Source organism: Tympanuchus pallidicinctus, unplaced genomic scaffold (assembly GCF_026119805.1).
Source record: "Tympanuchus pallidicinctus isolate F22 unplaced genomic scaffold, pur_lepc_1.0 scaffold3, whole genome shotgun sequence".
Lineage (NCBI taxonomy): Eukaryota > Metazoa > Chordata > Aves > Galliformes > Phasianidae > Tympanuchus > Tympanuchus pallidicinctus.
This window is the reverse complement of record NW_026294747.1, coordinates 5,895,630-5,920,573: the sequence shown is the minus strand read 5'-3', so window position 1 is coordinate 5,920,573 and position 24,944 is coordinate 5,895,630. Positions and strand designations below refer to the sequence as shown.

At 45.1% G+C, this 24,944-nt stretch overlaps 2 protein-coding genes across 2 annotated transcripts; both read right to left on the bottom strand.

Moving 5' to 3' along the window:
• Nucleotides 1-4,211: 4,211 nt before the first annotated feature.
• On the bottom strand, nt 4,212-18,892 carry IVD (isovaleryl-CoA dehydrogenase). Its single transcript, XM_052695372.1, has 12 exons — nt 18,727-18,892; nt 15,978-16,067; nt 13,251-13,302; nt 11,543-11,712; nt 11,096-11,189; nt 10,533-10,669; nt 9,748-9,844; nt 7,081-7,174; nt 6,326-6,407; nt 5,959-6,063; nt 5,033-5,105; nt 4,212-4,923 (listed from the first exon to the last, which is right to left on the bottom strand). Exons 1-12 carry the CDS (start codon nt 18,865-18,867, stop codon nt 4,790-4,792), a joined length of 1,269 nt encoding a protein of 422 aa, XP_052551332.1. The 5' UTR covers nt 18,868-18,892; the 3' UTR covers nt 4,212-4,789.
• A 248-nt stretch (nt 18,893-19,140) lies between these two features.
• KNSTRN (kinetochore localized astrin (SPAG5) binding protein) lies at nt 19,141-23,989 on the bottom strand. Its single transcript, XM_052695380.1, has 8 exons — nt 23,839-23,989; nt 23,540-23,672; nt 22,694-22,750; nt 22,380-22,479; nt 20,511-20,625; nt 20,168-20,229; nt 19,969-20,043; nt 19,141-19,454 (listed from the first exon to the last, which is right to left on the bottom strand). Exons 1-8 carry the CDS (start codon nt 23,969-23,971, stop codon nt 19,323-19,325), a joined length of 807 nt encoding a protein of 268 aa, XP_052551340.1. The 5' UTR covers nt 23,972-23,989; the 3' UTR covers nt 19,141-19,322.
• Nucleotides 23,990-24,944: the final 955 nt, after the last annotated feature.

Here is a 24,944-nt window from a genome sequence, read left to right as displayed (position 1 = left end):
TTCAGGCACAGTCAGGAGAGAGGCAGCAATTAAAGCCTACTGATAGCATGCAGTTCCTCCTCAGTCCTTTGGGGCAGATCCAAAAGGAGAAGCTGTTGTCTGCTGTTGGAGTGGAGAATTTCTTCTTTCCCATCCACAGATAAAGTGGATTCCACCCTTTTGGAGTGGTCATATATCAAGAAGCTGGAAAGCGAAGCAGAGGGTTTCAGCCAGTCTGTGTGGGGCTGACATTGTTGTGCTTGGGAAGCCTGATGCTTGGAATGAATGTCAGGGAAGGGGTGAGCTGCAGAGGGGAAGCACAGAGATGATTTGGGGAAGAAGCTTTGTTTCTTACAACTTGTCCAGGTCATCCTTCAGAGTGTTGACTGCAATGTATAACCTGATTGTTAAAGAGCTTTTTAATTTCTCAGAGAAAGGCACAAGGAGAATCACTGGCTGGATCCCAAATCCAGAGCCAGCAGGACCAATCTGGCAAGAGGGAACAAAGCAAAGAACAGGAGGTGAATGAGGGATCATCTCATTCCAGATCAACGGGGTTGTCTCCCTGGATGTTCAAACAGCAGTGCTGCCCCTCAGGTATGCTTATCTTCATTCGTGGGAACCAAGGCAGCAGTGTCTCAATGCTGTGACAAAGAAAACAGATATATGGAGATGAGATAGAGGTGCCCAAAACCTCCATGCCCCTGGAGGTACCCAAGGCCAGGCTTGATGAGTTTCTGGGCAGCCTGATCTGATGAGGGGAAGCAGCTCACAGAAGGGTTTGGGGTTGGGGGGGCTTTCAGGTCCCTTCCAACCTAACCCTTCTATGACTCTGTGATTCTGAGAAGCAGTCAGGTGCAAAGCTGCAGGGAGACTTTGCTGTGACTGGTGATAAACAGTTGTCCAAATTGTGCTGAGTCAGTGGAAAGGAAGATATGTGCCCACGTGCTGTGGCAGCAGCTGCCTCCTTGGGAGAAACAAAAACCCCTTTGCATGGGGACAATTCTGTTTGCGCTCAGTGCATTGCTGCCAATCCTCTGGTCCGAGCAGGAGCAGCATTGGAAACACAGCTCTGTGGAACACTTGGCCCAGAGCTGCAGGCACAGCTGGCAGCACCAAGCTCCTGCAGCATCATCGCCCTTCACGTGGCCCTGAAGGACAGAAACATGGATGGACAGACATGTGGATGGCCTGCCATTTTTTCTGGAGAGCACTGAGCAGAGGCTTTTTATTTTTCTATGTATTTTTCACCCCTCACACTCCCTATTCATGCTGACAACTGGGCCTGGGCATCAGCTGCTCAGTATTCTGCCTTTCAGCCAACAGCAGGTGCAAGCAGTGCGACCCCAGGCTTCACTGCAGTAATCTCCGCTCCCCCACTTGGCTCAATATTGTCCTCTGGGCTCGAGAATGTTTTTGTCTCTCCTTTGCAGTTGTGAATTCTTTTATGTGGGGGGAGGAAATCTCTTTCTAATCTTCCTGCCCAGAAGTGGGCAAGGGGAGCTCAGCACAGCCGTGCAGCATGCTATGGGGCAGCCACTTTGCGTGGCACCCCCAAGCTGAGTCCCTTCCCCATTTCCAGCATGGGCAGAGGGTGTGGGACCGTGTCATCTCCCTGCCTGCCTACGGGACAGTGAGAGTGTGCAAAGGGCAGAGCTCAGTGCGCAGAACAAGGAGGTAACTCAGCAGCTCCGTCACCAGCTCTAAATCACAGCAAAGTGAAAGCTCTGAATGCAGAGAGATTTTTAATGGGGCTTCATGCCCGAGGTACTATATACAGAGATGGAGCAGCATCACAGAGCTTGGCCTCAGCACATCCCATCTGGAGAGTGGAAGCGAGAACTTCTGCCACCTTCATGATGCGTTATTTTGTACTGAAATTGCACAGCAACACCCAGCCCAGGAGGGAAACATCATTTACCCCTTCCTCGTTGCCACGAACACTGAGGAGCAGCCCAACAGGCTCAAACCACATCCCCTGCTGTACGCATGCAGGAGAACAAGCCCTAGACACAGCTGGGGGCAGTCTACCTTTGGGTCACGGTGCTTCGGCTGCACTTTTATTGGGTCTGCAATCTCAGGGGCTGAGCTGCAGAGCAGCCCTGAGCACACAGCAAAAAAATTAATCACCTGAGCTGGTTCCCCATAGCCAGCAGCTTCAGCACATGAACCCAGGGTGGTTTTAATTCTTTCCAGAAATTGATAAACTCTGAATCTGGAAAACTTACCCAGCTGCTGCAGAAGAGAATGCTTTCCTTGTTTGGGACAACTATGGCTGCACCCCAAACATCATTCTGTCTTCAACTGTGCCCTTCCCAGGAAGCACTTGCAGATTCCTGATAAGCTAGGAGAAGCTTCGCTATGATTCTGCCTCCTTCCAACCCTTCCCCAACCTCATTTTCCATAGGCTGCTATTGCTACACGCTATCAGGTTGTATATTAGGAAACATTTCTTCTCAAAAAGAGTGCTCACACACACGCTGGCACAGGCTGCCTAGGGAGGAGGTGGAGTCACCATCCCTAGAGGTGTTCCAGAACAGTGGAGATGTGGCACTGAGGGCCATGGGGATGGGTTGCCGTTGGACTTGGTGAGCTCAGAGGTCTTTTCCAACCTTAATGGTTCTATGAAAAAATCTACTTTTCCCTTTGGGAGTAATTTCCACTCCTTCCATTCTTGTTGCTGAGCAGCCAACCAGCTGCCAATAGAGCAGGCATCTTCAGAACCAGGCAAGGTGCAGCAATGCATGGACCCTGCCATCACCTACTTCTATTGCAGACTCACAGCAGACACTCTTAGGAATGCATCTAGAGGCACTGAGCCCTCATACACTTTTCCCTGTTAACTCTGCTGCTCTCAAGAGGAGGCCTGAGGCATGACCCAGATGCATCACTGTGTATATAAACACATACACACATAAATATACCCACACATCTACATATATAAACATACCAAGTAGCAGTTGAACTCTACACCTCTCTGGGAACCACCCCAAGACCAGAGGGCTGCCCAGTGCAAGCTGATCTAATCACACTGCACACAAACCAATGCCCTTAACCTTGAATGCCAGAAGCTCTGTTTTGGTGATAAGCACTTGGTTGGAAGCAGTCCATGCCTTAGGAAGGGGGGATGCATAGGAACTTCAGTTAACAAAACCCTGCTCAGAATTTGTGAGTCTCTCCCTGTGCCCCACTCCACGACGCATTTGACATTGATTCACAATGCCTTTAACTCCAAGGTGCTGATCAGCCTAGAAAGTGAAGGCGCTATTTCTTGTTTGCGCATTAAAAAAAGACCTCTAGTATGATAGAAGGCAGGTTTAAAAACTTGTGTGTCTCCTGCAGCTTAGTGTACATATTTTGTTTTAAACACTCTGATGTAGCTCTGACCTTTGTTTTGGGGGAAGCTCCTCTGGCTGGAGACAGATAAAAACACAATGATTCAGCTCCAATGCCCTTCTGAGAGCCTTCAAGGAAGCATGTAGTGATTCATCCCCACATTAAAGAGCTGAGGAACATGCAGGTATGATACAAGTTTCCCACCACCTTTGGGAATGAGATTTGCCACTTTACTGAGGCTGAGAAGATGCACCTACATGTGCTTGGTGACCAATTCAGGCTTTTCAAGCTGTAGCATTTAAAAATTCTCTATTAAGCTACTGCCACCTAGTAGAAATAGACTACAAACAAAAAAAATAACAATACAAAAAGCTTTAAATTCTTTACATTACAACTGGGAGTTTGCCTGTATGGCAGCTCTTTAATTCATTCTTCCGTCATATTTACAGCATCCAAGCTTTCAGCGTGAATCAACCCTTGAAGGCTGGCAGTGGAAGAGAACTGAAGAGTGCAATTCTCTTTAATAAGGTGAAACTTCAATGTGCTCTACGCAACATACACTGAGGACACCCACAAATACTGCTGCTCTCGCTCCAACTTCCTCAGCCAACCATCAGCAGAGCATGAATGCATGCTTTTGCCAAAATAACAGCCTTCAGGAAAAGGAAAAAAAAAACAACAAGGAAAAAACAAATAACCCCAAACCCAAAAGTCAGCCTCCCCCTGCCTGCCTCATTTATGGATGTCACAATACAGGTCTGACGTTTTAACTGTTCCTGGATGATGGATGGCAACACTGGTGGATGAATAACACAGCAGGAGGCAGTCCATCAGGGAGGCAAAGGCTTTGGGCTGTGCTGAAATATCTTGAGAAGCAGCAGGACAAGGAAAGGAAGTATGCACAGAAACAGATGTGGTATTTTAATGAAATTTTAAGAATCATCACCTTAAACGCTGGTTGGGCACCCACGATGCTCAAGCATTCCAAATGGCTGCCCTCACAATGCGGTTGGTGTCACATTCCCCAAAACAGGAAGATCTCAATGGGAAATCCCTCTTTCCAGTAGCAGCATGCTAACTGCTAGCTATTAATGGCACACTGTTTTAAAAAGAGAACTAAAATCATCCCCACAGTCATTTTTTAGATCGAGTTTCTGATTCAAACCCAAGCAATGGCTTTCCCCTGGTTCCAGCCATGCTGACTGCTGCTTTGGTTACCATACATCCTGTGGATGAACCTCAGCTTGGCAGCGCTGAGATTTAGGATGGCTTATGGGCAGGATGAATCAGGCTGATCACAAGAAGAAAACAAATACATTTTCCTTCTACACTGCAGTCTGATTCATCTGATCACTGAGCAGACAGGCTTCACAAGCATCAAGACAGGAATCACGGGAAGAACAAATTTGTGCGCTCCAACCTCTGTGTGAAAGGCCTCGTGGTGCACAGCAGGCTGCCACTCCACTGCTGGAGGTTACTTGAAGGCTGCATTGAAGGCCCTGCCAATGACCAGCCTGCGCACCTCACTGGTGCCAGCTCCAATCTCGTAGAGCTTGGCATCACGCAGGAAGCGCCCCATGGGGTAGTCGTTGATGTATCCATTCCCACCTACGACCAGAACCAAGGCACAAGTTATTGCTTTTCTCTCATTTGAGGGGCTGAGAGGCCCACTCCTGCAGTCTCCCAGAATAACACACTGGCAGTGATTGTGTCTTACCGAGACACTGGATCCCATCCAGAGCCACCTGGGTAGCACATTCTGCTGAGAAGAGGATCACTCCAGCACAGTCCTGCAAGAAGCGACACAAATAGTGACAGAGGCATGGAAGATGTCACCTGCCCTTTTCCCCACCTGTGCTGCTCTGATCTTTTCATTTCTCTACAGACATCTGCTAACAAACCTGAACCACTTCATCACAAAGGCACAAGATTCATCCTCTGCAAACAAGAAGCTGACACCGTCTTTCTGTCACTTTTGTCAGACTACATGAAGGTAGAAAATAGAGTGCAGCAGGGAAGCTCTCTGCCTCACAAACGGACATCATACCCCCTGGAGACCAACATGATTTGATCTGGGATGCAGGGCTCAGCTCTGCTAAATGCCTGGTGCTCTCCCCCGACAGACACGGTGATATGTCATTTGTGTCAATGACACCACCTCGGGATGACTGCCATAGCCCCTTACAGCAGGCAGGATACTGGGTTTGACTTTCCAATAAAACCTACCCATTCTGCTACATCTGTTCCCTTGTACAAATACAGTTTATTTTTCTTGTATTGTGGGGGTGAGGAGGGTAAAACAACCACTTGGAGAATTCTGAGTCATTTTAACCCCCAGTATGCCCACACTGCTCATGATGAGGAACCAGGCTGTCCAGCAAAGCAGTGGAGTTGCCACCCCTGGAGGTTTTCAGAAATGTGGAGATGGGGCACTGAGGGACACTGTTTAGTGGTTGGACTTGATCTTGGAGGTCTTTTTCAACCTTAATGATTCTATGATTCTATTCAGGAACATGGTTCAGTGGGCACAGTGGTAATGGTTGACAGTTGGATTTGATGATCTTGGAGGTTTTTGTTCCAAATTTAATGATTCAATTGAAGGGAGAGAATTCAGACACAACCCACATGGAATTGCAAGCTCACCTTTGCATTAAAGTGGCCCTGGTCACAGGCTTTGGCCACGTTGTAGACATACTGCCGACAGGCCATAAGCCGGGTGTACATATCAGCCATTTTGCCCTGCATGAGCTGCACGTTGCAGAAGAAAAGAGACATATGATGTAGATACTGAAACTTAACATAAGTCCACAGGGATTGAGGGGAAATTGTTTTCAGCTTGAGCTCTGGGAATCAGCTGGCTTCATACAATGCATTCCCCATGGTCTCTCAAAAATCAGTCATAACTCCAGGCCACCTTCCTCACGAAAAGCCCTCCCAACACAGAGTGCCCCATCTTCTCTTTAAGAAGAAGAAAAAGACAAAAAAAATCTAAATTCTTTTTCTGTCTCACCTGGAAGTGGCCAATTCTCTGTCCAAATGCTTCTCTTACATGTAGGTATGGAATTGCATGGTCAAGAACAGCTTGCATGAGCCTGAGAAAAGCACAGATAGGCAGGAAAAGGAAGACAACAGAACAATTAAAATACTCATTAAATCTTGGAAGCTCAATCTAAGGCAAAAAGGTTTTCCTGCCTAAGAAGATATGGTGCTGTCTTCCTATAGCTCCACTCAAAAAATGCTAAGAATGAAGTCCAAAAGCCCATGTTTTCTCCATAGTGTTCTACACGTTGTTCATTTGGGATATCTTGTAGTAGGGTTTTACTTTCTTAATTCAGGAGAGGGTAGAAGAGCCTTCTTACATCTGCTGCTAGGGCAGTTTGTGCTGCCTTGTGTCTCCAGAAGACCAACAGAAGGGGCGTGAGCCAATTTTGTAAAAAAGCGTAGACAAGATTAAGAATGGTAAGAAATCCTCTTTCTGCTTTGCAGATGACAGTCTGTCCATACAAGGGTTTTAATGCAGAAAGGAGCACAAGGAAGGGGACAAAAGGACTGTAAAGTAAAAAATGTTTATGCCAAGACCACCATGTTCAAAGTCACGGTCTGGATGGTAAGTCCATGGAACCACCTCGCTTATGCTACACTGGAAGGCAGAGATTCCCAAAACTTTCCTTCTTGCATTGCTTCTATGAGGAATGGAGAGGTAATATCAACCTGGCTGGGTGATCTTTCTGGTCTTACAAACTATGAAAGGTGGCAAATCCTTACCCCAGTGGCCCACCAGACAGCACGAGCCTCTCCAGGTCCAACCCGCTCATCAGAACGTAGACTCCTTTGCTCAGCTTCCCCAAGATATTTTCAGCTGCAACCAAAGAAAAATGATTTACCCATGTGCAATCCTAAGATAAGCCATTGTCTGAGGGTCTGTGTTCTCTAGGCAAAAGATTCAAATCCTCACTTATGTTCACCTTACCTTCTGGCTTGAGACACATTCAGGATGAGCTAAATAGGCTGAGTTTTGGTGCATATGCTCCCTACCACTGAAACACCTTAACCCAAACAAAGCCAAAAAGCAAAAGGCAGTAAAGAGTTACAAAGACCACCTACAATTGCTGTTATTCTCTATCCATGTTCTAGAGAGTAAGGAGCGCTCCAGAGACCTCTCAGTGTAGTGTCTGTGTAAATGGGAGATTCAACAGCCTTGGAGGGCAAAATGGGAGCCCTCTTCTCCATCTCATCAGTTTGTATCTAATCCAATCTGACAGTGACCAAAAGGTGCTGCCATCTGATGTCTGCTGAGGAAGGATTTGAAATGAATGTGAATCCTAGTCTGATACGCCTACATCACCTTACTGAACATTCCTAATAAAGGAACCAAAGCTTATGCAGGCAACCAGCCAAAGCTCACCACTTAGCATGCCCTGGGGTGATCTACATTGGCCTTCTGGGACTAGAAAATCTGAATTCTTGTTATCACCCCTTCCATGCGAGGGACTGAACAGAGCATTGCATATTACAAACACACATTTCAAAGACAAGTATTATTTCTGTGAAAACAGGACAGAAAAAAGTACATCAGATTAAGGGCTGGCAAAAAGGCTCAAAGCCATGTCTTTGTGGAACAATCTAAAGAACACACTGACATTAGCAAATATCAATAGAGACGCAGGACCAAAAGGTTCATCTCAGTAAGGCAGGGGAGAACTTGAAGTCTATCAGCTCTGCTTTGTAGACGGACAGAGATTATTCACTCATCATGCCATGAAGAGGAACTGACATGTGCTTCAGGCTTTGATCACAAGAGATCCGAGAGGTGCAATATGCAATGTGAAAATGAGGCAGGACTTGTGGACACACAAACTCCCAAAGCAAACACTCTCTTTCAGTGATATCAGCCCAAGGACTGCATTGCCTTCTTACTGAAGAACACGTTGATGTGCTGTGCAGAGAAGTGTAACCCCTACAGAGGCAGAGACATGATATTGGATCTTAGAAGTGAAAGAATGAACCTGGCCCTCAGAAAAACTTCAACATTCCCCTTCCTCCCACTCCCCCCAAAACAACAAAGAGAAACACTAACAGCAAATGTTACTTTGAAGAACAGAGCACAAACTCCAGCATCAATAATAGTAAAATTAGAAGTAATTACATTCTACATTTTAAAAAACAAACAAACAAAACAAAACAAAACAAAACAACACAAAAACAAAGAGGACCAAACATTCTGAATGTTCTCCTATACATCCAGGGAAAAGGGATGGATAGGTATGCAGGGAGCTGAGAGAGATGTGCAGATTGCACAAGGAAGGGCAAGTTTGCTGGCTGCACATCACAAAGAAATGCTGAGGTTCTGAACCAACTTTTACCAAATCAATATGACCAAATGAATTCAGGGACAACACTCAGTCTGAGAAAAAACCACTCAGTGGAGCACAGCTGACAATGAAACCCATATGTTTTAAAGCAGATGGAATTGCAGTGCTAGAGGAAGACATCTGAGACAAAGATTCTGCAGACATGTGAAACAACATCAAACTGGTTCAGCTTCCAAGGTAGAAAGAAGATCAGACGTAGCATTAATTGCCGGAGTGCAAAATGCGTTAACTTCCAATGGCGCAGTGACGTGTTTCTCCACGTTATCAGAAAATTGAAATCTTGTTACCATGAGAACACACTGTTCTGCACAGATGATTATCCAGATGATAATCTGGAGTCTTGGGTACTGCCCTTTCTGATTTCAGACTACAGGGGTCTGGTCAAGTTAGACATGTCAGATTTCAGCTGAAACTTCCACATTCTGAAAGCAGCTGTTGCTGCTGCACAGGGAGCAGTGGAACTGCTTTCTCTGCAGATATGCAGTTAGGAGTACAGATAAGGGATCTCCTCTGCTTGCTGTATAGTGGCTGTGAACTTTCTATCAGAAAAAAACCAAACCAACAAAACAGCCAGTGGAGTAATGAAAACAGCCACTACAGTTGCCCCTGTTGTATTAATGATGGAAAGGATGTTTTTTCTTTAAGGCCTAGACTCCATAGAATTGTTAAAAGTAAAGCAGAAGTCTCTCTCAGGTGGTCTTCTGTGATTTTGGAGAAAAGAAACTTTAAGACAAGTAAGTTCTCCTACTTATCAGATGGGGGCTCTAGCAGCAGCAATCAGAAGTTTCTCTGGAATCCTCATACAGGTTTTGTGTATGAGTCAAGTCCCTGAGGGAGAAGTGGGAGCGATCCAGCACAGGATGTGTTCACTCATGGAATCCATCAGACTACAACTTCCCAACTTCACCAGCTCTCTTGTGAGGCTGTTTAAGAGCAGGGAGCCATCCCCATAGCCCTGGGTGACAGTCTGAGCATGCACGCAATCAATTAACCGATTTGCCTACGCCAGAAGAGAGTGCAGCTCTCACATGCATACTGCCACGATTTGGAGCCAACTCACCAGGGATCTTACAGTCCTCAAAGATCAATTCACAGGTGTTAGACCCTCTCATTCCCAGCTTATCAAGCTTCTGTGCTGTGCTAAAGCCCGGCATTCCCTGCAAAGCCAAGACATCAAAACTAAGGATTACAAGCACTGACAGTGATAGAACTATGCTAATCTCTCCGTCAGGTAAGTCCATCAGAAAGTTTACTGATCTCTGAGAGTTTATTTTATTACAGCTTCCTCATGGGAAGGAAGATGTGCAGAGCATAGTCTCAGTTAACTAAAAGGGAAGAAAAACCCCAGATTCCTGTTTCCCAAGGGCTCTATCCAAAGGACTCTGATGATTTTTGCCTGAGTGTTTGGGTTGCTATAGGATTCCAAAAGGGCAGCAAAAGAAAAAGGGAGAAAAATTAATAATGTTATTTCAACATCTTGGTATTAAAAAGAAGGCAAGAATAAAAAATAGGTTAGTAGGATATTTATAGATCCTCCAACAATTTCGGGCAACAAGCAAGTCCTTCTTTACACAGATCTTGTCCTTTCTCTCCATATCTCTAGTCCAAAAGACTGCGTGCCTGCATACCCAAATCGAAAGCTGCCAGTGCAACATGCCATGTCACTGGGGCAGAGGACAAATCTCACAGGTTTATAAGGTTCAGGCAGGGAATAGTTTGTCTTTGAGCAAGGGACTGACAGATACTAAGTTGGTTTCTAAACAGTCCACTTAAAGTGAAGAAGGTAGCTTTAAAAGCACACCAAGATAGAATTGGGAGAATTATTAAACAGTAACTGAAACCTACCTTCTCCACAATGAAAGCAGTTATCCCTTGGGAAGCTGGAATGGCATTAAGGTCAGTTTTAGCATAAACAATGAGAACATCTGCATCTGGCCCATTGGTGATCCAAAATTTGTTCCCATTCAAAACATAGTAGTCTCCTGGAAGCACAGAGCTGCAGTCTGTTACTTTGTAATAGATAAACCAACACTTACATCCTCACTCTTTATTTCAAGGGTGATCTTTAAGATCCCCATGAACAACATGCACACATCCCTCCCCAAAAATCAAGACGACTCATCACCTTCATTTCTGGAGTCCAAAGACAGCTTAACGAATGCCTGACAAACTAAGGCTCCTAGCACTGGTTCCATCACATTATCATCCTCCACCACCATAATCAGAAGTCTATTTGGGATCTTCAACCACCCGCCCTGCGTCTTCACTACGTTGTGTTATCATGCACAGATTACTCTGGGAGGAAGTACAAGGCTGCCAACGTGGCCTGAGAAATGCTGAATGGCATTAGGGAGGTTAGCTTCAGTTTACAAGAGACATTTGTGCTGGAAGCTCATGACAGGCTTTACCTTTCTTGTCTGCCTTCAGCTTCATGGACACAACATCAGACCCAGCATTGGGCTCGCTCATTGCTAAGGCCCCTATGTGCTCCCCACTAATGAGCTGAAAAAGAGAAACAGAAGATCCACCTCTGGCACAACTTAAGGACATTACGTCTCATCCTTATTCAAATTAATTCAGTCAATCAGTGCATTTCAACATAAGTCTCAGTGATATACTCAATTTTAGTTAATGAAGTACTAATAAGAACTTGGTTCATCATGTTTCATGGCAAGTAATTAAAGTGATTGCACTACCTGTATCGAAAGCCAGTGAATGAGGGCATTAAAATACACCTGAGCTGCAATGAGGACAATTTGGGGTCACATATCATCACATTGCATAAGGCTCATTTGAGGAGTGGAAAAAAAAAAAAAAAAAAAAAGACCCCATCCTGCCATTTCCCAGCATCATACCTTGGGCAAGTACTTCTCTTTCTGGGCTTCATTGCCATTCCGCACCAGCTGGTTGATACAAAGGTTCGAGTGGGCTCCATAACTAAGCCCAACAGCTGCTGATGCGCGGGAAACTTCCTCCATCACCAGCACATGGTCCAGATAGCCCAGAGCAGATCCACCATATTCCACTGAGAAGAAAAAGCTCACATGAGCCACCACAGAGTACATCATGTATGCATGAGATCCCAGGGTTGGGCTCAGTCTTGAGTAAGATTTGAGACAGTTACAGGAGAGCTCTTGGGTTTGATTGGCACTGTCTCTGGGCTGAGCACTTCTGGCTTTCCCCATCCTCTCTGAAATTTTTTACAGAGTTTTCTCATCTTAAAGAAAGTGACACATTTGCGTACATACAAATGCAGTCACAACCAAAAGTAAAAGGTTTGTTTTACAGGCAAGGAGCAAATGATTGTCCTCATAAGAGAACTATAACAAGAGGACATAAACACGCACCAGTCAGGGAAGTGATGTGCACTCACTGGCCCTCAGCATGAATGCTGGAAGCAAACAGCAAGAGCAGCAAGAGCTACCATGAGTTCACAAAACAGCCACTGGCTTTAGATGCAGCCTTTCTTCCATGTCACTCACTCTGACTCCTGTCTTTATCTTCAGGGCCACTTCACCCTCTGAAATCACCCCAATCAGAGTTTGGGTTTTTACCCTCAATATCCTGAAACATGGGTTTATCCTTTTCTGACATATGCTAAAACAAAAGATTTTCTACTAGTTCCTAAAGTGCTGCTGGGTTGGGTGTTACTGCCCCCAGAAAGAGCTGTGTTACTGTCACACCCTAACTCTACCTGCTACAGCAAAACCAATGCCATTAGAGAAAGCACACACAACAACACAATCAGAAATTAGAGGTGAATCTCAGAGGGAATCAAAACAGATAGCACTCATGAGGCGATGGCTTATTTATAGCGTGGGAAACTGCTGCAAGCCTCAGGCACAACATCAAAGAATAAAGAAGGTAAGAGTGAGAAAGAACAGGAGCAGCAGTAAATTGGGAAGAGTAAAGAGAGAGAGCAGGAAGAGAGTTCCAGATTCAGTGCCACTGAAAGAAGAGCAGAGGCATTATTTTAAGGTGCTGCTGTTCAGCTTGCTTCTGCAGAAGCTTTTGCACACACACATGTAGAAATAGACTTCATGAAGTGGAAATAAAGGCCCCAGTGTCTGCTTTTCTACACTAAGACTCTTCCTCATTACACTGTGTGCCTCAGTAATCCGTAACATTAATCAGAACACTTTTCAGCTAACCTGGATGAGGCTGAGGAAGTTCGCCCCTAATTTTTTTATTTATTTATTTTTTTTTTTAGAGTTCTGTGTTGTCAGTTCTCCATTAGCAATCACAGCTTTCCACAATGTCTTTTATATCCTTTAACTTCTCTGATTAGAGCTGGATGTTTGCTCTGGGATACTTTTACCCATAACTCAAAATTTACAGCGAATGGAAGCAACACAAGGAGGTTGTAGATGCCCCACCATGGAGGCATTCAAGGCCAGGCTTCATGTGGCTCTGGGCAGCCTGGTCTGGTGGTTGGCGACCCTGCGCATAGCAGGGGGGTTGAAAGTACATGATCATTGTGGTCCTTTTCAACCTGGGCCATTCTACGGTTCTGTGATTCTTCTGTGTGAAGCATCACCTGACAGATGGTGGGAATGCACTTACCAGGAGCTGTGATCCCCAGAACTCCCAGTTCCCCAAGTTTCTTCCAGAACTCCTACAAACACAGAAGCTGCAATCAGGCCAGTGGGAAAAGAAGTAGCTCCCTGGACACATGGATTTACCTTGTTGGTGCGAGACCTCAGAGATAAGCACATCAACACCAGTTCCTACTGCAGCAGCAGCTTCACCCTTCAGACTAAGAACCCACACAGCCATAATGACATTAGTTATGCTACAATCTGTTGACTGAAGGAAGGTAACTCATAACCCTAAATTTAATTTGAGGCAGACGGGTACTAAGATTTAATACATGTCCAGTTTAAGAATTTAGATGAATGTAAGCCTCCTATTAACTTCAAAAACTGCACTTTTAGACCTTCTTATGCTGTATCTAGCTAAAGATAATTTAAGGCATTGGGATTTAAATTTATATTTGCCTTTTACCTCATACAAGCTTGTTACACTGTGTGGGTCTATTAGCCTGTGACTGCTGCAAGTTATCCACAAGCGAGACTCTGGAAAACTCTGAGAAGAGTTGCAATCGCTGAGCAATTTAAGACTCTTTCAGTAACACAGAAACTGGTATGGAAAGCCAAGGAAACTTCCTTAAAATCTCTTCAAAGGAAGTGTTAAAGCTGAGGCAAGAAAAACAGCTACCGAGGAAAGCAAAGGTTCTGGAAGAGCTATAAGAGCTGGCCTTCTGATGAGCACTTTGGACTTGGAGATTCAGATCCTTTACCTTCATAAGGGCCACTCAAGTACATAAACTTCAGTGTTTTTGGGATGGCCAGGATACTTGATGCACATGGGAACTGGATAAAGTTGTTGTGCATTGCTGGACACACACCCTACAAAGCTCATCTGCTAGAGGACAGGCCTGACCTTCCTTTGCCCATTTCCTAGATTTCTCCTCCTGACAAGACCACTGCATAAGCAACTGCTGCTCTGCAGCCACATGATCTGAACTGTTCTGAACACAGAATTGTTAACACTGGAAGAGACCTTCAAAGGCCATCCAGTCTAACACCCCTGCAATGAATAGGGTCACCTACAGCTCCATTAGGTGCTCAGAGCACCATCCAGCCTGACCTTGCATGTCTCCAAAAATGGGAGTCTGGACAACCTGTCTCTGGACAACCTGTGCAAGTGCCTCACTATCTTTATCATAAAAAACATTTTTTAATATCCAGTATAGATCTCCCCTCCTTTAGTTTGAAACTGCTTCCCCTTGTTCTATCAAAACAGACCCCTCTAAAGAGTCTGTCCCCTTCTTTCTTTTAGCTCCCTCTTTAAGACCAAGACAACTTCCCATCTCTCAAGCACCCCTGGTAGCAACGACACTGCTGTCAGCACAGCAAGAACTATTCTCCATTGCCCTTTTTATTGTAGGACAGAAATAAAATACTTTCCGATATGCTTTCAAATGAGAACAATTGAAGATAAATAAATTCTACTAGAATCGTGGAACGGTTTAGGCTCCTTCCAACCCAAACCATTCTTTGACTCTCTGAATTCATCAGTTTCAGTATTTTTATGCTAACAAAACTAGAAGTTGCTTCCACTGACCAACAATCTGAAGTCACGCCACAGGAGGTTCAGACTGGATATTAGAAGAAAAATCATTCACGGACAGAGTGGTAAAGCAACGGAGGGCTGCTCAGGGAACTGGTGGAATCCCCATCCCTAAAGACTGTAAGAAATGTGTGGATGTGATACTAAGGGACATGACTCAGTAATGTGGCTTTGGTGGGTCAGGTTGACAGTTGGACTTCAGGGTGATCCTGAAGTCCTTTTCCAGCCTAGATGATTCTGCAAGTCACAGAATCGGCAGCTGACACACAACACACACATCAGCTGTGCCTAGCACAAAGCATCACAGAAGAAAAGGGAAGCTGTGAATAAATGCAGTAAGGACAAAACCACCAAGGGCCACTTCTGCTGTCTCTTCAGACTGTGGGCTCTCCTCCATTGTACAATGGACGTTCAGGTAAATGCTTGTTATCTATGAATAGCCCCAAGACACTTCAAAAGGTATTATTCAATAGCACTGGATGACATCTGGTGCGCCAGACTAAACCCATATAGTTAACTTCAAAGCTACACATATATCCCTGAAAATATCAACATCAGAGCTCTGAGAGATCCTAGCAGATGTTATGAGTGTCTTAAGTCTTGTGGAGCTTATGAAAACCAATAGTGAGAGCTCTCATTTTCATCAATCAAATCTCCCTATTGCACACAGTTTGTTGCTTCTGTTAGGAAGAAAACTTCCAGCTTAAGTCAAACAGCTCTACGTTTCCTGCATTCGCACACAACACTTCCAAAGCAAAATGGAGAGGAGACTCAGATATATAAGAAAGAGTTGTGCACAAAGTGAGCCCTAGCAGGGAGAGTGAAAAGCACACATCAGAGGAGGAGTCTTTGAAGACAGCCAGACACAAATGCCACAATGAAAATCTAAACAAGACCATGATCAATCCACCTCTTTTTTTTTTTTTTTTTTTTTTTTTTTTTTTTTAAATCAGATGCTGGCTCAGTTCTTCCCCAGGTTGTTCAAAGTTACCAAAAGAAGAAACAGGAAATCAAAAACCTTTTTTTTTCTCTGCTGCTTTCAAGTCTGAAAAGTTGATGCATGTCTTCCTGTGGTGCATACCGGGTCTTTGTCTGAACTTACATATAGATCAAAGTACAGACTACCATCTATTTCATAGGCACACATCAAATACTTACCCGCATGCCTTTGAATTCATTCTCCTGGTCAATTTGTTGGGCCTTTGGAGCCAAATGCTCTTGACAGAACTTTGTCATGGTCTGCCTAAGCTGAGAAAAGAAGTGAGGAGAAATGCACTTGTTACACTCCATCGATATATCATCATCTTCTTCCCTGGGATACTCCCAGCAGCTACCACTGGGTAATTCTATGATCTCAAACCCACAAACACAAAATCATAGAGAAATCTCTATTTCAGGTTATTAGCTGAAATGTAATACAAAAGGCCCTGAGCTTTTTGAAGAGTGGATTTGACAGAAGTCCTTCTCTTAAGTTCTCAAGAAGGAACTGAAGTTCCCCTTGACATCCAACCAAAAATGACACATGAGAGAGACACATGCTACTGAACTACTGCCTGCCTGCACTGGGGCTCCCGGGGAAGTTTTAGGAAACTTTCAAAGTTGACAAGCAGAGCTTATGATTCATTATCCTCCTTGAGTACTTGCTCAGCATTTCATTTAATTTTATGAGCATGTCTGCAGTAAGAACACGTGTTAAATAACAAGTGTGGCTTATCAGGCTGGGACTGTATGATCTATCCTGATATCTTCTATAGAAGAAAAATGTCATTGAATCAGGTATGCTACTTGTTCTAAAGTGTTGAAATAAAATCAATTCAGAGTATTCTCCCAAATTTTAAGATTAATTTACTTACACGCGCTTTGCAGCAGTCCGTACGTATTCCAAATAAACATAATCAATATCTTAAGTGTTTATAATAAGAAGACTTTTTTAAAAAAGTAAAAGACATCATAGTAGAGCTTAGAAATCCAGTTTTAACTCTTGGTTCTTTATTCCCTTACATTAATGTCAGTGAAGGAACCTTCTGCTGTTTAACCAAAACACTGAGAAGGGACAGATGCAGCAAAGCAAAATCTGCCTCGTCTGCTCTGCCTTTCTCCCTTGTTTCAAATTAAAAAGATATGTTAGTTGCCATGGCTACCCAGATCCTGGATTCCAGTGCCACCAAACAAGTTTATCCCTCTCTGGTAGACTTTTTTTTTTTTTTTTTTTTTTTCTCCTTTTTTTAGACCTTAATGTTTCCATCACGACAGAATTGACAGCAGTAAACTTGACCATAAAACCTGGTCAGAGAGTTTAAACACATCCAAAATATACTTTAATCATCAGAGACTGGAGGATGTATTCTGACAGGCATCTCAAAAACTTTAAAACAGCTTATTTAACAGTGTCAAGTGCTTTTAATGCATAGATTAACCAACATTACCAAAGATCTATTTATGGTCTTTGCCAAGCTTTTCTGTAAGAGACACAGAAGTTACAAGACTTTCACCTTTTTATACCTGCTGAACACACTGAAACATCAAGCCGATAAAGATATAGATCACAAAAACCAATCAGGTATAAACAAGTGGTAGTATTATTGCAATACCACATTCCTCTACACTTCTCTGCCCAGAGAAGCTGTGAGTGCTCCATACCTGGCAGTAACCAACAGCAGGCTGCATGGGGCCATGGGCAACCTGATCTGCTGTGTGGCAATCCACCCGCAGCAGGGCAGCGAGGGCTGGGGAGGCTTTGAGTTCCCTTTCAGCCCAGCCTGAGAAGCACAGAGGAAAGTTTCATTGGTCTGGACTAACCCTTTCAAGATACTGCCACTACCTTGGGGCAAGTGAGAATAGCAGAATATAGAATGGTTTGGGTTGGAAGGAAACTCAAAAGATCATCAAGTTCCAAACCTGCTGCCACAAGCAGGGCTGCCAGCCACCATATCAGGCACTGGAGCAGGTTGCCCAGGACCCCATCCAACCTGGCCTTGAACACCTCCAGGGATGGGACATTCACAGCTTCTTTGGGCAGCCCATTCCAGTACCTCACCACTCTGAGTGAAAAACTTCCCACTGACACCTAATCCAAATCTTTCCTTTCTTAAAGCCCTTCCCTCTTGTCCCTTCACTATCTACCTGAATAAAAGGATTACTTCCCTCTTGTTTACGACTTTTCTTTAAGTATTGGAAGACACTGGATGGCATCCTTTCCTTCTGTTATATCAACTGCACCAGGCAGCTTGGTGTCATCCACAAACTTGCTGAAGGTGTACTTGATCTCATCATGTATGTCATTGATAAAGATGTTAAAGAGCACCAGCCCCAGGAGAAATCACTGGGGGTTACCACTCATCACCATCCTCCACCTGGACACAGAGTCATTGACCACAACCCTCCGGCTGTGACCTTTCAACCTATTCTTTATCCACCAAATAGCCCACTCTTTGGATTCATGTTACTCCAATTTAGAGGCAAGGATGTGGTGTGGGACAAAGGCCTTGCACACATTCAGCATACTATGCTTATGCGAATGCAAGGCTGTAAAGCTAGAAAGTAACATCTGAAGTTTTAGGTCCCCCATCGGCCAACAGAGCCAATGAGAGCGCTGGAGGATCCAATGTCTTTGATCATTGAGCTGATTTGATCAGAAGCGCAATCTGAGTGCAGCAGACTCGTCCGCCTAAAAACGCAGCCTACGGGCTGCGCCACCCACCTCACACAGCTCCCGGACAGCCGCCCCGCGGGGCACGGCGGACACGTGTCAGCAGAGCACCCCCGCGGATTGGCCAGCTGCTCGCCACTCTCAGCCAATCAGCGCCCTCCAGAGCTGACACACATCCCCTCCTCCCCTGGAAGGCACAGTGCCGCGCCGCGTCTGGCCCACGGACAGCGGAGGGCGCGCAGCCGGGACAGCGCCTACCTGCCGCTGCTCGTGGCTCAGCCCGTTCACCGTATCGTCCACCACCAGCCCCGCGCAGCCCCGCCGCAGCAAAGCTTGACGTTGCCTGGCTTCGCGCAGCGCCGAGCAGAGAGCGGCTCTGCCGAGCACCGCCGCCGCCATAGCTGCCCCGGTCCGGTCCCGGCGCGCAGGCGCGGCCCTGTCCCGGGGAGAGCCCCGGCCCGCCCAGCGTGCCGCGAGGGGCAGGAGGGGCGGCAGAGGGCAGCGGCAGGACGGCGGGGCTCCTGCGCTGCGCTGCCTGAGGGTATAACAGCGAAGGTGCTCGTATTTCTAATGCGTTTAATCAAAAATACTTAATACAAGGAAATGAAACGCTAGTGGATTGAGGCAGATGAGCCGTTGGCAAGGTATGCAGTAAGGAAATCCAGGCTAAGCCCCAGCAGGCAATTAAATAGCTGTGAACATTTGGCTCTTGTGCAGCCAGCAGTTGCTGCTCACCTTGCCCCATTACCATCCTGCAGGTGTTACCTGCACCCAGGGCCAGCCCGCCCACCTTCTTGTTTTAGACATAAGAACAAAGTTTGCAAAATAGAGACTGTGCAGTTCATCCTTGTGCCTCACTGAGCCAAGAGCTGCTCCAGCTGATCGAGGATTGCTGCGCATTCCTTCATCTCTTCCTGAAAGGAGGAATGCTTCTCCAGGGAACGCTGTCTCTCTTCTTCTGCTGATTCCCACTTGGCCATTGCTGTCTGTGTGGCACAGTGTACACAACATTTCACTAATGTGAATGTACAGATTAGCAAAGCTGACTTCCGAAAGGCAGCTCAAACCAGAACAAGCAACAAAAGCCTTCAGACATTGGAACTCCTCAGCACTGTCATAGCTGCTAAACTAAGGCTGGCCTAGCTTGCCTGGGTTCCTTGAGAAAAATGGCAATCTTCCATGACCAGAAGTTGAGGAAGCCATGTATAATAGCAATTTTGTTGATTAGCTTAAACTTCATACCGAGAATTGCAGAACTGTAATTTAATGACTACTTTGGTCAGTATATAGACAAGACAGTAATACAAAAGCTGCTTGTGTTTGCATACTTCTTAGTTCCCAGAAAGATTTCAGGTCAGGTCAAGTTTTACATTGATTAAGGATACAGGCATTCACTGTCTGGTTTGTTTGGAGGCCAGAGTAACATGGGGAGGTGGAAAACAAGCCCCAGACCAAATGCTCACTGCCTGGCTGAATCTGAAACAAGTCTCACAGTCTTACCTGAAGTGCCTCCTTTTCTTTTTCAGCTGTTTCATTAAATAGCCTCAATTCTGCTATGAGTTTCTCAGTTAAAAGCTGAAGAGACAAAAGAAATAATAACACACTGCAGATGAACACATCTCAGCAGCTCTTATTACAACAGAGGCACAAAAGGGCAGTAGCACACCCCTCACCAAAGCCCATTTAAAAATTCTCTTACCGTTGTCTGCTTCTGGCATTCCTGTATTTTTTCTTCTTCCTCCAAAATATTGCTGCCTGTAACTGATTGATGAGACACAACATACAGTGCTCTAAGACCTAACAGCTTCCCAAAGGTAACTTTCTACAGCAAGAAAGTTATTCTCAAAGTTTATCTAGGACAGAGCCAACCACAAGAAGCAGCTTTTCCTCTTAAACTAGCAAAAAGAAATCCCACGCTATCACAGTGCTTTTTTAATAAAGAGGCAGAAGCCAATGTCTTACAGACAGATGCAGCGAGAGAGAAAAGAAAAAAGGAAGTGGTGCTCTGTACAACAAATAAACATGAAATGCATAATCCTTACCAGGGTCAATGTTTCTGCTTTCTAAAACCACCATGCAAGTTTCCTGAAATTTCTTGAGCTTTTCAATTTCTTGCACCAGGCCTTCATTCTCTTCTTTTAACTCCTTTATAGTGCCCTGTCATTAACACAGTGACATTTTAAGTGAACCAAATTTCTCCCCATTAGTCAGTAATACCGAGTTCTTAACAGGTTCTCCTCTAACACCACGAATCACATCTTGCCTTTCTATCCTTTACTCACCAGAGAAAGAGACCCTTATTCCTGCTTTTTGACAGGATCTATCACATGTGAATGTCACAGTAATTGCTAGGAAATCCCATTCCTAGAGATAGATTCCTGAGACAGTTCTAGCTCGTGATTTCTTGCTTTCTCTCTGTAGTATTTTAAAAGTTATGCACAGAGGAGCATCTAATGTCAGGAATAAAGAGGCATCTGAGAATCTTTAGGCCACAGCATTATTCCCTGCACAGTTTGGATTTTAGCAGGCAATTGGATAAGCTGATCAACCTCCCAAGTTGAATGCAATTTTCTGAGAGAATCAATAAGCACGTGGATTAGGGTGATCCAGCTGATAATAGCCATAAGCTTTTTGAACATCCCAAAGGAGGCCTCAAAGGCTTACCAAGAACTTAAGCTACGAGATAAAAGGAAAGATCATCTCACAGATTAGTAACCAGTTGAGAACTAGGAAATAAAATGAACTTTTACAACTGAAGGTTACACATTGGGCCTCTTATATAGGATAGCAATTACATTATGCTCTGATCACTGAGAGATGATGAGTAACGTAGCGCAGACTTTGAATCTAAACTTAGGTTAAGAAAGGAGAATCTCGGCTTGATGGATTTCACAGAATCACTGAGTTGGTAAAGCACTTCTGGAAGTGACCTTGCTCAGGCGAGTTGTTCAGATTGAAGCTTCTGTGTCAGTTTGTGTCCATTGCCCCACTGAACACCCTCCCTCCACATATCAATATACATTGACAAAATTGCCCCCAGACTTCTTTTCTCTAGGCTCAGCTGTCCCAGCTCTCAGTGTTTCCTCACAGGAGAGAGGCTCTACTTCCTCAAATATTTTAGTGGCCCCTTTTTGGATTCTTCCTAACACGCCCTTGTCTCTCCTGTATCCATGTCCACACTCCCAGGTACAATACTCCACGTGTGGCCTCCACCTCCTCACCAGTGATAAGACAGGAAAAAAGCTTGCAGAAATCCATCAAGATATTAAAAAACAATAGTACATCAGGAAGCTTAAAATCATACATACAGAGCTCTCAGTTAAAAATACTCTAAAGAAAACAAGGCCACTATCCCTCAAATTTTATAGCAAAGCAGTGACCAGAACAAGCATCCTTAGTTACTAAAATGTGACCATACATTCAACACTGCTTGCAGTTCCATACCATATTATGTGATGGAATTAGCAGAATCATCAAGAAATCAAATAGAAACATATTTGGCTCTGAGTTTGAAATAGATTTAATAGACTTCAAATCACTATTGAGTATGATTATCACTTGTTTCTGTTAACATCGTAAACATCTGGCAATACTGAGGCTCTTTTCTTAAAATTTCACATACATGTTCACTTGTGAAGTGGAAACATTCTCTGGCAACGAGCTTAAGACAGGATTAGAGTTTTGGTGGCTATCAATAGTGATCCAGATGCATTATCTAGCCAAATACATCCATAGCACTGCTGACTGCCAAGTTCTAGCCAAATACCTTCAGTGTTGCAAGAGAAAACCCAGACCACTCAGTCTACTGCCTTCCAAGGGAGACTGGAAAACGAGCAAGTGAGCCCTTTGATCTAACCCTGCAAGGAGCAGAATGTAAGAATTACTCAATGATTTCCACCTCTTGTTCCTACCTGAGCTCCTGTTAACCTGGAGTGCAATTGCTGTTTGGCTGATTCCAATAGCTGATTCTTGGCCTTCAGCTCTGTCTCTAGTTTGTACCTGCTCAGAGGTCTGTAGAATCAAACATTAAAGATATAAGTGAAAGAACACTGGTATCACGCACCTTTTACTTTCATAAAGATGTCCTTCTTTGAAAGATTTGCTCATGTTCCTGGACAAAAGGCCATTAGCAAAGCAAACCTTTGTAAGCTTAGGGCTCATCAGAACTCTCTGAGAAGGAACATAACTGCATAGGGACAGCTATTAACAATGTGAAAAAACATACCCTCTTGTAACTGCCTTCTTCAAAGGTGGCTCCGCTTTCTTGGCAGATTTAGTAATCCTTAAGCAACAAGTAGAACACAGTTACACAATGATCTTTTCATACTTACAGATCATGTATATCTGACAAAACCGCTCTTTGTCCTTCTGCATTCCAAATTGGTGAGAATGCATGTTGAATGCTGTGTTAAGTGTTGGGTGCCTCATTACAAGAAAGACACTGAGTTACCAGAACACGTTCAGAGAAGAACAAGTAACAGCAGGACAAGGGGAAATGGTTTTAAGTTGAAGGAGTGAAGATTTAAGTTCTTTACTATGACAGCGGTGAGGGGCTGGAACAGGCTGCCCAGAGAGGTTGCGGATGCCCCACCTCTGGAGGTTTCCAAGGCCAGATTGGATGGGGCTCTGGGCAGCCTGGTCTAGTATTAAATGCAGAGGTTGGGGGCCCTGCATGTGGTAGGGGGGTTGGAGATTCATGATCCTTGAGGTCCCTTCCAACCCAGGCCATTCTGTGATTCTATGATTAAGAACAAGAAGGCTGACTAAACGAGTACAGGACAAGACATTTGAGCAGCAGCTGAAGAAGCTGGGGTTTAGCCTGGAGGTTGGATCTTATTACTCTCTACAACTATGTGATGAGGTTCAGTCTCTCTTCTCAGATAGGATGTGATGAAATGGCCTCAAGTTGCACCAAGAGAAGTTTAGAAGGGGTACCAGGAAAAATTTCTTCATGGAAAGTGCGGCCAGGCTTGGGAACAAGCTAACCAGGGAGACAGTGGAGTCACTATCCCTGCAAGAGCTTTCTTTGGGACATTTATCAAACAACACACCCAGCTGTTCTTTAATTTACCCTTGGTTTGTTGCTCTGAACACACCGTCCGCTAGAACATTGGAACCAAAATTGAAATCGGGATCTTTGTTGAGCTCGAGCCCTACTGCTTTACCGGCACATTGCTTCTTTGAAGAAAAGGGTAGCTGCGTTTCTGCAAGAGAAAGACAACCACGAGAACACCGGAGCCCACGAGAGCTCATCGTCACAACCACACGCTCAGCAAAGTGAAACCTCACCAGGAAGCCCCCAGCTACCCCAACCCCGCAGCAGGGACCTCTGTACCTCAGGAAAATACGCAGTAAGGTGGCAGTACGTACCTACAGGGCCGCGATGGAACGCTCCATAGACAGGAATGCGGGAAGACTCCACATCCATGATACCACCCGCCCTTTCCTCACAGCAGCAGTTTGAATCGCGGCCGGCGCCCAACGATTGGGCGGGCTTGCGCATGCGCGGAGGCGCAACGCCCGTGAGCAGCGCGCATGCGCAGTGCGGCGCCGTACGCTTTACGGGGGGGAGGTGGTTGTTACCGGGGAGGATGTTGTCGGTGTTTAACCCTTGCAGCTTCCTTTCGGGGAGCAGAGGTGCCTCGCTCCGAGTTGTGTGTGTGCTCGGCGAGCGGAGCCCTCCTCGCTCTCCCCTCGGTTTGCCCTTGAGGCGGCTAAAACCCCCGGGGAAAGAGGCACCTCAGCAAAGCGCCTTCTGCCTCCCTTCAGTGTTCTCGTTGTGTTGTGTGGAGACGGTTCAGTCAGCTCTGGCTGCCAAAACACCCACCTCAGCTCCCAGCATGGTGCAGAAACACTGAAACACACGACCCGTCTCAAGAAGGGTCATTAAGTTTATATGGGTATTCCTTGTCTACGTGAGGCAGCCCCTCTCCCACAAAGCTGGCAAGTCTGCGGGGAATCCAAGGGAGAGAATCTGTCAAGTCTGTGTTTTCCTTCTGCTGACACGCTGCAAAATGGCATTAAGTGCCTTATTACCACCTTCAACCACGGCATATTTGGCAAAAATGAAGCATCACGCAAATATAGTAAAAGTTTGTCGTAAGCGTTTATTTTACATCAACTTGTAGGGAGAATTTGTTTTTGAGAAAGGTGAGGAAAGTACTTGCTTTTCTGCTTGTTCCTGATAGGGAAAATTTTTTTTTGTAAAATCATATGCAAATTTTAAAAAGTTGTGTGTTTGTAGCCTTGTGTGGAAACGGCTGTGGAGACAGAACACCTCCGAAGGGATGAGGGCACTTCTCAAGGAGGAGATCTTCCACCATAGATCTTTGTCAGTATCAGTAGTGATGCTGAGAAAACAAGCTGAAACTGCCACCAAAAACAGGGTGGGGATGAGAATAGGTCTACAGCCTCCTCCCTGATCAATAAGAGAACATGCCAACTGAAAAGTCCTAGTGAGAGTCTTAAAATAGTAT